Source organism: Marmota flaviventris, chromosome 18 (genome assembly GCF_047511675.1).
Source record: "Marmota flaviventris isolate mMarFla1 chromosome 18, mMarFla1.hap1, whole genome shotgun sequence".
Lineage (NCBI taxonomy): Eukaryota > Metazoa > Chordata > Mammalia > Rodentia > Sciuridae > Marmota > Marmota flaviventris.
The window spans coordinates 5,365,641-5,382,243 of record NC_092515.1 but is presented as its reverse complement, the minus strand read 5'-3'; the positions used below and the strand labels follow the sequence as shown (position 1 = coordinate 5,382,243).

Here is a 16,603-nt window from a genome sequence, read left to right as displayed (position 1 = left end):
GAAGCCCCAGCTGGCTGTGGCCCCTGGCCTCCTCTGGGCCCCTCCCTTCTTCTTTCCAAAGATGGGGGAAACTGGGGCGTCAGGGAGGTGGGGCTGCTGCCAGGCGAAGGGGCAGGACGGCAGGTGAGAGAGGCAGGTCGGGGCCTGCACAGCCAGGGCCCAGCAAGGGGAGAAGAGCCCGGCAGGTGCCCCAAGCCCTAGGGCTCTCTGGATCCTCCTTCTCTGAAGCCTCTTCCCTCTGCGGCCCTCCCCACCTCCTGGGCCTCTGGATGCTGGACATCTGGGTCCAAGTCCAGCGGTGCACTTACTCGCTGCTGCGGGGCCTGGGCCTGACGACTTCCAGTCCTTCAGCCACCTCAGCCTCCTCATCTGGGAAACCCGGTGTGGAGCCCCACTTCTCCCAGCTGTTTGTTCTCAGATCTCCTCCCTGGGTCTTTCTCTGCTCTCTCCCTAACCAGATGTGGAACAAGGCGGGGTAGCCCTAGGTTCTGACAGCAGCCAACCCTGGCCTCAAACCCCGGTTCTGCCTCTTCCTACCTCTGTGACGTGGGACGAGGGACTCCACCCCACGAGGCTTCATCTGCCACATGGGGGTGACGGCCCTGCCTTGGGGTGGGGTGGGGGGTGGGATGAAGACTCCAGAGAGTCACGAGGAGAGCCCAGCTCTGTTGGGCTCAGTCAGTCACAGGCCTGGCTGTGCTGCTGAGCCCTGTCCTCCTCAGTCCCCAGGTCCCCATCCACACTTTTCAGAGGATGATGTTCTCTTTCGGCCTGTTGGAGAGAACCCCAGAGGTGGGCAGGACCCTTTGAGACAGGGGCCACATTCCACCACCCTGGGCCATCCAGACATTAAAATAGACTGACTTCCTGCACCAATATAAGTTGGCTCAACACAAAAGAGCCAAGCCGCCATTGGCCAATGTAAAAAAAGTCACATGTCATAGACATTTCATTAAATGGTCACTGAAATTTGATTTTCAGTTGGCATTTGATATTTTCTTTTTCTTCTTTCAGGTTCTTCATAGGCCACTGAAGAGCATATAAGCTCTGGGCACTATTTCTATCATGCCTGATGGAGAAAGATGGCCTTCATTTTTAGTATTACCAGTAAATTTTTTTGCTCCATTCCTGTGTGATCCCTGAGGGAAAACGCTACACTCTCTGATGTCTATTTCTGTACCTGGAGGTAGAGGAGCCCAGGAGGCTCCCTCCAGTCTCAAAGAGCTTAGGATCATCAGACAGACACAGCCCTCCTTCAGTTACACGGTATTTATTTCTGACAGTTGTGCAGTCCTCCCCTCAAGTCATGGGCCTCAGGAGGACTGACTAGAATCGCAGTTCCAAGAAGTTCCCCAGATCAACAAAAGATTCTGGTGCTGAGGGTCAGAAAGGCCCCCAAGTTGAGGGTGGAGATGGAGGAAGCAGGTCAGTTGTTCCTTATGATCATCCGGATCCAATCCACATACTTGCAAACATTGGTGTAGACTCCTGGGATGCCTTTTTGCCCGCAAGGCTCCACGGACCCCCAGGACACCAGCCCCTGAAGGACTCCCCCGCATACCAGGGGTCCCCCAGAGTCACCCTGTAAGACGGAATGCTGCATAAATAAGGGAGTCATCCTGCTCCTGCTTTCCTCCCCACCCCTCGCCTATCACAGATCCTTTCCTAGGCCTTATGGGTGGTGGTCCAAGCCTGGTCTTGAGAGGGAGGAGCACAGCCAGGCTCCGGGAAGACAATAGAAGTGGCCAGCCAATCGAAGAGAGCACACTGTCCCTGAGGGCCAATCCCAGGAAGGGAGGTGGGACTCTTCCAGGACATTGGCTGGGCCGCTGGCCAATGAGTGAAGAGAAAACTATCTCCTACGGCCAATCCCAGAGAAGGAGGGCGGGACAGCACGAGGGCAGAGAGTTCTCTTAAGGACAGTGGCTGGGTACCGGGACAGTGAGATTTAGCAGCCTCCTCCTCCTTCCTGGGGGTCCCCAGAAAGCAAGAATGTGGAATCAGAGGGTAAAAGCCCACTGGCCCCTTCCCGTCTCTGTCCCCACATCTCTTTGTCACCCTGGAGCCGCACCAGCTGGAACATAGTGTGGGGAATGCCCAGAGCCCTGGGTCTGGCAGCTGCAGATCCTGGCTGGTCCTTTGCCTTCCTCACCCTTTGTCCTTCTGTTCCCCCCTCCCTCTCTTTGGGCCACCTGTCCGTCTCCACCTTCCTCCTCCATTCCCTCCCTCGCTCCGTCCTCGTCCGGCCCTCGACCTGTTCTCCGCCTCCCTGAACCTCGCCTTCTTTCTCACCCATCTCTTCCTCTGTCCCCATTTCCACGAGTCCCTCCCTGCTTTGGTTTCCCTTCCTCAGCCCCCACTTCCTGTCCTGGGTGACCATGCACCTCCTGTGTGTGCTCACCTGGCAGGCGTCCCTCCCAGCGACCCCGCCGGCGCACACCATGTTGTCGGTGATCCTCCCGGGAAACACGGCCCGGCAGGCGGCATTGGAGACGATGGAGAGGCTGAGGCACTGGAGCCGGTCAGGGAATGGGCCTGGGGACGGGAGGTCGTGCTACAGGGTCCCTCAAAGTCCCCCTCTTCATTTCCTTTGTCCCAACTCCAGAGTGTCTTCTGATCCTAGTTTATTTGACCCCAGATTCTATGGACCTAAACCTCTGGCCCCTGACTTCTAATCTCAGATATGAGATAAAATCCCAATTTATACCCAGATCTGCAACATCTGGATCCCAGGACCTCTATACCCAAGCCCCTGACCCTTGACACCCAGATCCTACTTATATATACCTTTACTCCCCTGACCTCACTCTGACCTGATTGCATCCCTGACCTCTGACTTCTGACCCCACACCCACTCCCTTCACCTCTTTAAGTCCTAGGAGATCCCTCCTGATCTCTGACCCCAGACCTGGTCCTGGTGTCTACCGCACTCCCTTGCTGCCAGGCCTGCCCTCTCTCCTGCCCTCTCACCCTCCACCCCGGGCTTTCCCTCTTCTGACCCCTGCCCAGGGGGCTCCTTACTCGATGGTTTGTTGGTGGTGCCCCAGCCGGAGATGTGGCACTCTGTGCCAGCTGCGGCGCAAGAGCTAGGCAGGGGCAGGGGCCGCACGGCGCGGGTCACGCGCACTGGTGTCCCCAGCCGCAGCAGCCTGAGGTCGTGCTCGTGGTTCTGCAGGGCTCCCCGGTAGCTGGGGTGGGTCACGGAGAAGCCGCTGCGCCGGATCTGCTCGGCCCAGTCCAGCCTGCTGAGGCTGTGCTCCCCCAGGCGCACCCAGTACCTGCTGGGGTCGCAGCGGCTCAGCAGGTGGCAGGGCAGCCCCGCCCCCTCGGAGCCGCGCGCCTGCCTGCTCCGACGCTCTTAAACAGTGAAGCCCAGGAGGTGATTGGAGTTGACATCTTCCCTAGTTCAATGCCTGTCCCTGCCACTTGGCCCCATAGAGGAGTTGTCAGTACTGTTGTCTGAGCAAGTGGATTATGCATGGCATCTCTGTCCTGCTGTCTTTCAGCCCCTTCAGGTCTGATCTCCCCTTTCATCAAAAAACCCCAGAGCATCAGACCTAAAAAGTGGCTCATCTTACAAATGGGGCTACTGAGGCCCAGGAAGGTGACAGACCTTGTCCCTGTGGTTGCACTCAGTTTGGGGTAAATGTGGTCCAGGACCCAGACTGGGACCAGTAGTGGCTGAGACTGGTGACAGATGCCATATAGGAAAGGGTGGCACATGAGGACCCTCTGGGTCCTCCACCCACTACACCTCACCCCACCCAGCCCCACCCTAGTCCCACTCTTGAGGAAGTTCCACTCCTCATCTAACCTCAGACTCTTTTGTTGCAGAACTAGTTTTGTACCCTTGGCACCCTCATCCCCTAAGATCTATTCTGAGTGGTGCCTCCCTGGGGACCCTCCCTAGCACTTGCCTCCCCATCACCCTTCTTTGCCCACCAGGAAGGGCCCAGACTGGGGCTCACCTGCCGCTGCAGTGAGCAGCTGTGAGGACCCATCTGCGGTCAATGAGGACTCCCCCGCAGCGCAGGCTGGTGCCCTCAAAGAGCCCCACCTGCCACGGCTGCGAGTGAGGCAGGCACTCCACGCCATTGACAATCTTCTCCGTGTGGGCCTGGCTCGCCCCTGGGGACAGGCACGGAGCTAGAGAGAGGGGGTCAGAGACAGAGACCAGGGGTCAGAGAAAGAAGGGGAGCACAGAGATGGAGAGAGCCGGTCTGAGACACAGTGGCCCACCAGAGTGGCCCAGAGAGGGCGGGAAAGGGGACAGAGGGACTAGAGGGAAGCAGAGAGCCCGAGACACGGTGGCAGCAGGGCAGGCCAGGTGTGGGCCAGAGCCGCCGCCCCCCTCCCATCCTAGGGCCAGGCTGAGCTGAGCTGGAAGACGGAGCCTCTTCTCGCCCGTCCTGGCCCTGCCCAGGAACTCACCAAGAGTGCACAGGAGCAGGGTGATGCCCAGCCTCATAGCGGCCGCCGCCACAGCCTGGGAGAAAGGGACTCTCAGAGGTGGCCCTTCCCTGGCCTCCCACCCGTACCCTCTCTCCCCTCTCCCCTTCTCTCTGAAGATCTCTCAGGAGCTGACCTACTGTCCCCTCTACTTGTCCCCACATGCCACCCCTCCGTGGTGGATGGCCTGCCCCCGCTCACCTTCTCTGTGGCTGTCCCTGGTTCCGCCTGCCTATCTCTGTGGCCACCTCCCTGCCTGGCCTTTCATCTGCCGGCCACCTTTCACACTGGCCACCTGGCTCCTCAGCCACCTGTCATGCTGCCCCACCTGTCCCCTCTGTCAGCCACCCCAGGCCCCAGGCTGACGAGGCAGTTAGCTCTCTTTGTCCCAGCCCAACTGGGACTTCTGACTTCCGGCTTGTGGGAAGGGGACGAGGAAGATGAGGTGGGGCTCTCTAATCCCCAGGAGCTCTTTCTAGCTGACAGGTGAACCAAGGGGACAGGGCGGAAGGAACCAGGGTGGGAAGACCCGGCCCCTCCTCTCCACACCAGCTCGCAGCCGCTGATGACTCAAAGCACCGGCTCCTGGAGCTGGGTTCTAATCCCCACTCTCCAGTGACAAAGAGCCGGGAGGGTGGGGCTGCCTGGAACCTGTGGGCAAGGAGGCAGGAGGAAGGGGAGGCTGTGGAACCCGAATTCCAGGGCAGAGAGCACCCCAGAAAGAGAAGGGGGTGTTGCCAAACAGGTGTCCAGGGAGAGGCAGGGAGGCTCCCCAACTGTGTCCTGTCTGATTCTAAATTCAGGGTTCATTCTGGTTACCCCAGGACCCTTACCTTCCTGCTTTTTATTTTTACTTTTTGGTCCTGGGGATTAAACCCAGGGGCACTCAACCACTGAGCCACATCCCCAGCACCTTTTTATATTTTATTTAGAAACAGGCTCTCACTGAGTTGCTTAGCGCCTTGCCGTTGCTGAGGTTGGCTTTGAACTCGAGATCCTCCTGTCTCAGCCTCCTGAGCTGCTGGGATTACAGGTGTGCACCACCACACCCAGCACCATCCCCTCCTACTCTGTCTGCCTTTCTCTCCTTTCTGTCCCCGTAGCTCCTCACACCTCCCACCTGGACACTCAGCCTCTAGTCTCCCCCCTCTCCAGTCCACCTCCTACATGTGGATGGCTCTGTCTACACCCAGAGCTGACCTGCTCACAACCCTCTTGTGGCACCCCCCCGCATATCCCAGAACAAAGTCCTGGCCCTCCAGCACAGATCTCCAGGTCCCACAAGACCCACACGCAGTCCCCTCTTGGCTCTCTGCCCCCAGCTTGGCCTTTTGGGAACTAGAAATGCCTGGATTCTCGGTCCCCAGCCCAAGGTGCCTTTCCCTGCACCGCGAGGCCCCTTCCTGATCTCCTCATCATAGGAAGGAGCCCGGAAGCCCCCCGACCTCTCCAGGCTGGTCAAGTGCCTGTGCGTCCCCCTGGGAACCCACAGAGGGACCTGCCAAGAGCAGAGCGAGGCAGGAATGCTACCTGTGGTGTCCCTGTGTCCCTGGCATGGGCCTGGGGTACGTGTTTCTTGGTGGATGAGCAGATGCAGGCTCAGAGTGTGCCTTGCCCATCCCCCTTTGACACTCCACTCACTGGTTGTGAGCACCTCTCAGTGCACGATGGACCCCTGCACCCCAAATTTTGTTCAATTGCAGGGACTAACAGTGCCCTGCACCCCCAAGAGGGTCAGTGATGCCTGGCATTCTCATGACGAGGTTTCCTGCGGGGAGGAGGCAGAGGTCCCCACCTGGTCCAAAAACATCCTGAGATAGAACGGAAGGGCCGGCGGGGTGAGGGGTCCCGTGCCCAGCCAGGGCGTGTGTGGGCTGAAGGAGCACCGAGGTTTTCCCATATATGGGGAAGAAGGGAAAAGGGAAAGGAAGACTTCAAAGTTATCAGAGGTCAGACATCAAAACGGAATCCAGCGTTTTATGAGGATCCACCCCCGAGCTGGGTGGATGAGTCACGGGGACCGTGTTTCCTAGACCTGCATGTGGACGTGAATGGGCCCGAAGCCCGAGTTCAGTAAAGGAAAGTCTACCCCGTCCAATGCCTTGTCCCAGAGCCACACTCAACATTCCAAAGGAATAAAATGTGTGCCCTGGTCATTGTCAGCCACCTGTGGAACCCTGAAGAGGAAAAGGAGTGTTTTGTCAAGGATGGCAGGGAGTGTGGATTTGATCAATAGTTGGTACCTGTGAAAGAAGAGATTTCCAGAGTTCTTCCCCCACAGGGCTAACAGAAGGAATTGCTGGGTCAGGACCTAAGGGCCAGGTCACTGGCAGCGGCTCAAGCACCTTTAAGAACATGCTCCTGCTGTGGATTGCTGGCAAAATCATCCTGAAGCTCATCCTGTCCCGTTCTCCCTCAGGGACACTCTGGGCAAGGGATGAGAGGCAGCCGTTCCCTAGAAGGCTCCAACCTGTGTGTTGGTGGTACTGCCACCCACGCAGTCCCATTGCCATTCACTCCGCTGGTCCCTCCAGCACCACTGCATCTGCAAGGAATGGTGGCTAGGGGGAGTCACCCTTTCCTGCAGGTGGGACGTGCCAGCGCCCTCAGACTCAGCTCCATCCTGACTAAGGAGGCCTCACAGCCATGCTGGATGTGTGGGCTGCTGCTTCCAGGGTTAAAGGCTTAAGCCATTATTGGCAGACAGTTCAGAGGTCACAGGCTCTGAGTCTGTGTTTCCTGGAAACCCAGCATGGGACCAGGAAGTGCCTCTCTCGCTCAGGGCAAATGGCCTGAATCCAAAAGGACAGTCAGAAGCCCAGAGGCAACTGTGGCCCTCACAGTGGTCCAGACCCAGGAAGCCTGAGAAGCTGCCAAAGCCTGCCCGGTGAGGGAGACTCTGGGCGCTGGTGGGAGCCCGCCGTGTTGTGGTGGCCAGATTCCAGAGCCTTGGTTGGAGGCCTCCCTCCATTCCAGGTGGCTTGCTCTCCAACTAATGGCAAGAGTGGGCTTAAGTGAATTTTTTAGACGAGGAATACATTGCTTCCAACCCACTGCAGCCTGAAACATTATGTGTGTGTTTGGCGCTGTGGGTGCTCAGAGGCTCAGTAGCTATTTCTTGACAGTGCCAAGGCAGAGGGGTTCTGGTTACAACTGAATAATTTTCAGAAATTCAGCCTTGTACTCTGTGTGGCCAACCCCCTCCCCTGTACACGAGCTTTTTATGTGAAGGAGTGTGTCGGACAGATCCCCGGGACAGGGGCCACATCACCAGTGTGATGTTGTACCTGTGTGCCAACAGCCTGACGGCCTATCTCTGCTTCTGGGAAGAGTTGGATGTGGTGAGTGTCATGCCGTGGAGAGGCTCAGAACTCCATGTCCTCAAGCCCGAACTTTGGCCGCTGAGCACCGTCCTGCGTCACTTAGCCATGGGGATATGTCCTTGGAAATGCATTTGTTTTTGTCATTGTGCACACATGATAAAACTCACTCACTACCTCAGTGGTCTAGGTCAGTGACTCCACATGGCCTCTTAATGCCATCGAGTCATGGAATATGGGAGATGGAGGTGTTCTGTTTCACAGTTAATATTCTTTTTTTGGCAGGGCGGTACTGGGGATTAAGCATAGGGGCATTCTGCCACTGAGCCACATCCCAGCCCTATTTTGTATTTTATTTAGAGACAGAGTCTCACTGAGTTGCTTAGTGCCTCGCTTTTGCTGAGGCTGGCTTTGAGCTCGTGATCCTCCTGCCTTAGCCTCCCGAGCCACCGGGATTATAGGCTTGTGCCACCATGCCTGGCTGTTTCACAGTAAGTGAAAAAAAAATATATATATATTTAATATTAGTTTAATTTTTTAGTTGTAGGTGGAAACAATATCTTTATTTCATTTTTTTGATGCTGGGGTTTGAATGCAGTGCCTCACGTGTGCTAGGTGAGTGCTCTACCACTGAGCCACAATCCCATCTCCACAGTAAATAGTCTTTATAAGCAGAAGGCATGCACTCTAATAATCATTAAAAAGTTGGGCTAGGGTGCTTGCCTAGCATATGTGAGGCACTGGGTTCGATCCCCAGCACCCCATAAAAATAAACAAATAAAAAATAAAGATCTTGTGTCCATCTATAACTAAAAAAATACTAAAAAAATAAAAGTTTATACAGACAAGAACCAGCATCATAGCCATGTGTCCTCATGATCAAGTACATTGTCCCGAGCCATCCATGGGCTGTGTGTGTGAGCTGTGCACATTTGAGTGTGTGGTCTGTCATTGTGCCCCGATTGGACTGTTCCACACAAAAGTGCCTGTCGTCTCGCTCTGCCTGTGACCCACACAGCACCTGAGATGGGTGTGGCTTGCCAAGGGTCAGTCAATCTGCTGACCACAGGACATCACCAAGCAAGACTCCACCCTTCAAAACCCTACCCCTTGCCTTATTTGGGTGGAATATTCTATGGAATGTCTTCTCCCCAGTAAATAGGGGGGTTCCAGGGGTGCTGCTCTCTCTTGCCTCGCTTGCTCCTCTTGCCCTTCAGCCCAGGAGCTGACCCCTGAGGTCGCAGAGCCGTCCCTGACTCCTGAAAAAGGTACTTTGGGTTTGTGTGGTCTTTTCATTGCCAGCCCGATTCGCACGGAGCGACCCTGACTCCATCGCCTGCCCGGGACGTGGGCACCGTACATGATACTTCATCATCAAGTGCATGACGTGATTGTAGGTGCCACCTTTGATACTCTGCGAGTGCAGTTGGTCCGTTGGCACCAACAGCACCAGGAACCTTGAGGAGCATGTGGCACCTTGCCGTCACTAGGCGATGGGAATTCTTGAGCTCCGTTTTAATCTTAGGGACCACCAGTGCACACATGGGCCATCGCTGACTGAAGCCTCCTCGTGTGGTCTGTGAGCTCCGCTGAGCTGAAGGAGGCTGGCCTCTGAAGCAAGAAGTTCTCCCCTGAATTTTTCCCTCCTCCTTCCTCCTCCCACTTCTTTCCCAGAGTGGCTCCTCGAAACCGGAACTTCTCTCCCCCAAAGCAAGTCACTCCACCTAGAAATGTCACTCTCTGACCTGTCTCTAACTCCCTGAAGACCCTCCAGGGACAGGCCCTGCCTCCCCATGGACAGAGGAATGGCACACAGAGGCCCAGAAGGAGCTGAACAAATGGGCCGAGCACGTGTCCCCTCCGGGATCCTGACCTTAGGTCAGGCTCTTTGGTCCAGCTGCGTTCCTACCCAATCCCTTCTGCACCCAGCCGGAGCGCAGAGGTACGGCTCCCCTGGGGCTTCGGGCCTTCATTTCTGAAGACTCCGTGTTTCACCAAACTTGGTTAAGTGCACGAATTCCGCTGCTCTTGGGCTAACCCGTCTTTTGTTACAGACTTGTGAGCTGCAGACCCTGAAATGGGCGGGGGGAGGCATTCACCATTTTGCCCTGACATCTGCACACTGTGTGTGAGGCAGGCTGCGGGTACCCGGGCAGCTGGGCAGGCAGACTGTGTCCTTTTGGACACAGGGGGGCTGTGACAACAGAACAAAATGAGCAGAGCAGCCAAGTCTGGCCAAGCACAGGAGCCAGCGACGACGGATGGAATGGAACAATGTAGTGCAGTGACCCTGGGTGGGGACCTTAACAGTCGGCCCACAGACAGCCACCCGTCCTCTAAATGGGGCTGGTATGATAGGTTTACATCCTTGAAGGAAATTGTTTTTGGGGGGGCTGGATGCAGTGGTACATGCCTGTAATCCCAGTGACTCAGGAGGCTGAGGCAGGAGGATCGCAAGTTCAAAACCAGCCTTAGCAACTTAGCGATGTCCTAAGCAACTTTACCTGTCTCTAAATAAAAGGTAAAAATATGTGGCTCAGTGGTTAAGGGTCCCTGGGTTCAATCCCTGGTACAATAAATAGATAAATTAAATTAAATTAAAAAAAATAGTTGTCAAATAAACTGCACACACTTATGGGGTGCTCCATGATGCAGGGCTGTGGGTGTAGCTCACAGGGGAGCACTGGGGTTCATCCCTGGCCTATGGTGGGGGAAAAGAAAGAAGTACGTGTACCTGTGGAATGGCTGAGTCAAGCCAGTTACCCGGCGCCTTGCCTCACATGCTTGCCATGTTTCTGTGATGAGAGCGTCACACTCTCCTCCTCGATCTTCTCAAGTGTGCAACACATTGTTTTACGTTGGTCACCATGTTGTAAAATAGACCCCTTGAACTTTTTCCTCTTGTCTTAAAAAAAATTGTTTTTTTCTGACTATTGGATACACTTCGGGGTGGGGTGTCTCCTCTCCACTCTATTCATATTTACACTTTTTTTGTGTGTGTGAGCCTCAAGTCAGTATTCCTGGGGTCAGCTCTCCCACCTTGTGCCACGGCACTGTGGGGTTATTGGGTGTGGGGACTCCAGGCTTACATCAAGTTTAAATCAACCCCTAGCCAGAGCTGGGTGGCCTCTGGGGAGTGAGTTTAAAACATTTCTGGGAATGAGGGTCTTTGTTCTGGTAGAGGCAGCAGCAGATACAGTAGCAAAGTTATTTGTAGGGTCCTAATTACCAAGCCATTGGCTTTTAAGAATGTGACCTCAGCTTGCAACATTGTAATTATCCTTCCACAAGTGTCTTGGAGAACTGCCAGGTTCCTAGGTGACACAGGCGTGTGCCCCGCCCCAACCAGGACCCTAGAGAATGGGAGTCCTCCAGTGGGACCAGAAGAGAGTCGGAAGACCTGGGGTGGAGCTTCAGCCCCCGAGTGTGGTGGCATTAAGACACAGAGGGTCCAGGCGAGACACATGGCCCAGGCACTGAAGGAGAGTCCCAACCCCATACTTCTGTTCCTAGACACCGACTGTAAAAAAACCTCAGACTTGGGTTGGTTACAGCTGTAGCAGAACCTCTGTAGGTCCGGTGGCTTGGCTCCGAGTGAGTGCCAGCAAGCCAGTGAGCCAGAGGAGCCAGAGAGGGAGACCCCTGGTCCACCTCCCGTGGGGACGATGGACACCTGGACACCCCCCCCCCCACAGCACCAATTGTGTGGTCACCCCACAGAGGCCCACAGAGGCGGTGGCATGGTCAATCTCCATGTCCAAGCCAGTTCTAGATGGAGTCCATCCTGTCTGAGGTGGCCACATGTCCACTGAGACCCACCGAGTTTCTTCCTCTAAAACTCCTGACCTGAGGTGGGCTTTTCTTGTCCCTGCTAGTCTGGAAAGTCCAACCAGGTCTCTGCCACGGGCCTGGCGCGTGGGGGTGGGGGCGGGAGGCATGGCTGAGCCTGGCCTGGACCCTCCGGGCTGAAGGGGTGGTCCTGGGGTGTTCAGGACCACACCCCCCTCAGCCTGGTCGGGGTAACATCAGCAGTGCACTTTCCTTAGTCTACCCTTCTGTAGAATGGGACAGTTTTGCCCTGGAGAGGATGAAAGAAAAGGGTTTCCCACGCTGTGCAGAGCTGGGTGGGGCCAGGAGCACAGCTTTCCCTCCAGGAGGGGGGGAGTCCCCTCCTCCTCCTCTCCCACCAGCCCTTCCTTCCCGCACATTCCTGCACAGGCCTCCATTGTGACTAAAACCCCGTGGGCAAAAGCAGGAAGAGGAGGCCCTGAAATCCCAGGGGAGGGCGGAGGAGGAGGCCACAAGCCTCGCCCCCCACTGGCTTTCCTGAATGGAGGTGTTGTTGGTGAGCCTCAGCTCAGCTACTTCATTATTTTCTGTTCCACCGGAAGGCTTTGGGCGGCTGCCTCCTACTCTCTCAAATCCCCAGCTGTCACTCAGAGCAGCCGGCTCTGGCCCTGGGACCTTGGAGACATAGCATCATACCAATTATATCAACAATAAGTGCAACCACCATGATAATGGTAATGATGACAGCCACCAATTAGGAAGGTGCTCTCAGGCTCCAGCAGTAATCCCACGAGGACCCCGTGCCTCTCTGAAGCTGGTGTTAGTTTTTGTTAACTTAAAAATGTTTTTTCAATGTGTTTAGTTCTTGATCCTCTGATGGAGAGAGTTGAATTAGTTGGTGACGTTATCTTTAGAGTGTAAGGCTCTTGTTTTCCTATTTATTTGATCCCTTTGATCCCTTGATGTTGTCTTTATATTGCGTATCTTTTGCTCTTATCTTTATGAATGTGTGTCTGTTGCTATTGCTTTTATTATTGTGTATGCTTTGCTATCTTTGTTATCATGTGTCCTTTGCTATTATCTTTATTATCCTGTATCTTTTGCTATTGTACTTATTATTGCATTTGTTGTCTTAGGGTGAAGTTCACACAGACAATTAAAGTGTAGAATTTAGCAGGGTGTGGTGGTGCATGCCTGTAATCCCAGCTACCTGGGAGGTAGAGGCAGGAGGATTGCAAGTTCGAGGCCAGCCTGGGCAACTGAGCGAGACCTTGTGTCAAAAAAATAAATAAAGTGGGGGGACTGGGGTGTATAGCTCAGTGGTAGAGCACCCCTAGTTCAATCCCCAGTATGGGGGAAAGAAGTGTTTAATTTAGTGCATTCACTATATTTTATTAGTGTATTCACAGATCTTTTTATTCATGCATATCTTACAAGTTCTGTAGTGTTTTGTGTGCACATTTTTCTTTTATGTCAATGGTGTGGTGGTGCACAGCTTTTCTTATTTTTTCACTCAAAACTGTCTTTTTATCCTTTTTTTACTTTAACTAGTTATTATTTACATAAGTAAATACACTCTTCTTGGGGCTGGGGCTGGGGCTCAGTGGCAGAGTACTTGGTTGGCATGTGAGACACTGGGTTTGATCCTCAGCACCAGATAAAAATAAATAAATAAATAAAGGCACTCTGTCCATACACAACTACAAAACAAAACAAAACCACTCTTCTGAAGTGATCACTTTGACGAATCTTGGAAATTGGAGGCAATCAGGTAATGAGTTCCATATAAAAATGTAGAACACCCTCTCCCCCTTTTTCACCCTTTCCCCAAGCTGCCTACTACCCCTTTTGCAAAAATTTTCATTGCCCATGCTGGCCCCAGGCGACCACTGAGGTTTCTTCTGACACAACAGTTGTGCTTTGGGCTTCAATAAGTGATTGACGTCTTTCGCTGGAACAAAGCATTTCAGGTCCCTCCACGGTGTTGCGAGCGTCTATCAGTAGTTCATCGTCCCTGTGCCGAGTGGTGTCCAATCCATGGCTTTTCCCAACTTGTTTATCCATCCACCAGCTGTTGAATACCTGGGTGCCTTCCAGTTTCTGGCTGTTACACAGAACGCTGCTGTGAACATTCACGTGCAGATCACTGTGTGGACGTATGTTTTCATTTCTCTTGGGTACATACCCAGGAGCCAAATCCACGGCTCCTAAGATAAGTGCAGGGTTAAGTATGCAAGAAATTGCCAAATGTTTCCCAAGTGGTTTGGACCATTTCTCTCCACCACCAGCAGTGCTTAAGTTGCCCAACTTAAGCACCAACTCTGGGTATGGACAGTCCTCTGTACCTTTCAGGTTTGATTCCTAGTTTGTCGCTTGGAACTGCCATGCAGTCCTGTGTGGTGGGGATCAGCCACATCCTGTGGGAAGCCACTCTGAGCTATTCAGCGTCTTCACTGGGCCTTGAGCCAAGGAGATTTTGGTCTGGCATGGCAGGCTATTTGGGGGCTCCTCCCACTCAATGGATTAGGCAATGCACGTGACTTAGTCTTCCTGGGCTGGGAGGCTGCTCTCCTAGCTCCGGAGTTGGGCGTGACCCATTGCACCTGGACAGCCCCCCTCCTGCCTTGTCTGACCAAGAACATTCTGTGGATAACCTTTGAAGTTTCCCATATATAATAAAGCAAACGCGGGCTCCCCGTTCTCTCTCTTCCCAGGGTGGAGACTTGACCCCTAAGGTCTAGAGCCATCTGCGCTCGCTTTCCAAGATGACTTGCGTGTGGTGCAGTTTCTTGGGACTTCTTCTTAGCTTAATTTTGCAGCCAGCCCGCTTCACACATAGGAGACCAAATTCCATCGCCTGCGTGGGACCTGGGCGAGAACAACCTCCATCCACATCCCCGCTGAAGAGCGCTCCAATTTCCTCTCATTCTGCCACAGGGAGGAATCCGGTGGCAGACACCTCCTCCTTCTTGCCCCTATGTGAAAAACTCTCACCTGTGGGTTGACATCCAGGAAAGGGACTGAGTCCTAGGACATACATATATAAGTGTTCAACCGATGATAGATAAATCCATCGTAAATTGAAAATACGTCAGTTGAAAATGCACTTAATACACGTGACCCACCAGATCTTACAGCTCAGCAACGCGGAACACTGTGGAGTCAATCATTGCTCCTCAGGGTTGTGGGGCTGACTGGGAACTCACTGCTGCTGCCCGTGTCTTGGGAGAGAATCTTACCATGATTTGCCAGCCTAGGAAATACCAACGTGCAAAAGTCACAGTACAGTTTTTACCAAATTCATCCAGCGTTTGCACCATCTTAAAGTTGAAAAATTCTGAATCGAATCATTGTAAATTGGGGGTTGTCCATACTTAGTTCAACCAGGGTGTGCAAATGACTTTTCCAGGTACACATACCAATCTACATTCACACCAGCTGGGCGCAGGGTTCCTGTGTTTCTGCATCCCTGTGAAGACTGGGATTAACTTTCCAAGGTTTTTTTTTTTTTTTTTTTATCCATCTAATGAATACAAAGCGATGCGTTATTTGTATTTCTTACACAATTAATGGTCTGAGGATCATTTTGAATGATATTTTGGGGTTTCCTTTTTTATAAATCTGTTCATATCCTTCGCTCATTTTTCTCACCTGTTTGCAGGAGTTCCAGAAGGACTGAGAAGCACCTCCGGGTTGACAGCGGTTTAGGTTGCAAGTATCCCTGAGCCAGGCTGTTACCCATCCACGTACTTTGTCCAGTGTCTTGTTGAACAGAAGTCCTTAGCTATGATTAATCAAATTAAACGATCGTCTGCCTCTAGGTCAGTCCTTCTGCTGTTTTCAAACGTCTTTTCTCACCCCTAAGTCACAAATATGTCCTCTGCCATTATGTTCAATTAACTCTGTGGACAACCTTTTGCTTTTGGGTCTTAAGGCCGCTTGGCGGTAAGCACATTCTTACACCCACGTGAGCGCCTGGAGAACTGAAGCACAAGGAGGGCAGGTGGCTCTGGGTTGACAGTGAGTGACAGAGTTGGAATCCAGACCCAGGCTGCCTGGCCTCAGCCACTGTGTCCCTTAGGACTCTGCTCCTTCACGGAGGAGGAGGAGGAGCTGGGCTGGGAATCCGCCGCAGGCAGAGCTTTGAATTGCTGATCTTCCACTCAGTCCTCCCAGCAGCCCTGAGCTAGGGAAGCCCAGGCTCCCAGGACACAGTGGCCAAACCAGACCTGCCCGACTCCACCCTCTTTTGAACACTGAACGAGTCATCCCTGGCCTTGCAGGGGATTTGTTCCAGGACCCCCTCAAACACCAGAATCAGTGGGTACTGAAGACCCTTCTAGAAAATGGCATAATGTCATGAGCTGGGGTTGTGGCTCAGTGGTAGGGCACTTGCCTAGCATGTGTGAGGCACTGAGTTCTATCCTCAGCACCACATAGAAATTTAAAAACCAATTATGTCCATCTACAAATAAAAATATTAAAAAAGAAAGTGGTATAGTATTTGCATATGTCCTAGGCACACCCCCAGTATTCATTAAATCATCTGTAGATAACTTATAATATTTAATATAAGTGCTGTGTAAACAGGTGTTGTACTGATTTGGTTTGGTCTGGGTATCAAACCCAGGGCCTTGCGCATGCACTCGATATGGAGCTCCATCCCCAGCCTCAAACAGGGGCTGTACTGTATTGTTTAGGAATAACATCAAGAAAAGAGTCTGTATGTGTACGGCTTTTTTTTTTTTTCTTTTCTTGGTACCAGGGTTAAATCCAGGTGCTTAACCACTGAGCCACATCCCCAGCCCTTTTTATTTTTTATTTAGAGACAGGGTCTGCCTAAGTTGCTGAGGCTGGCTTTGTACTTGCGATCCTCCTGCCTCAGCCTCCTGAGCTGCTGGGATTACAGGTGTGCGCCACCACGCTCAGCCAGACACAACTTTTAAAACTTATTTTGAATCTGAGGTTGGTGGAATCTGAGTGTGCAGAGCTGAGGGTGCTGAGGGCTAAGCTCTCCTGGTGAGAACTGGGATGACCAGGGAGTT

The 16,603-nt window shown here is 53.3% G+C and overlaps 1 protein-coding gene across 2 annotated transcripts; it reads right to left on the bottom strand.

Annotated features, from left to right (window-relative positions):
- Positions 1-1,426: 1,426 nt before the first annotated feature.
- LOC139702698 (kallikrein-12-like) lies at positions 1,427-4,468 on the bottom strand. Of its 2 annotated transcripts, XM_071604526.1 has the most exons (5): positions 4,432-4,468; positions 3,969-4,128; positions 3,022-3,281; positions 2,402-2,535; positions 1,427-1,582 (listed from the first exon to the last, which is right to left on the bottom strand). In XM_071604526.1, the coding sequence occupies exons 1-5, from the start codon at positions 4,466-4,468 to the stop codon at positions 1,427-1,429; spliced, it is 747 nt and encodes a 248-aa protein (XP_071460627.1). The 2 variants fall into 2 exon arrangements, with proteins under 2 accessions (XP_071460627.1, XP_071460628.1); XM_071604527.1 differs by lacking the exons at positions 3,022-3,281; positions 4,432-4,468 and having other exon boundaries at positions 3,969-4,095.
- Positions 4,469-16,603: the final 12,135 nt, after the last annotated feature.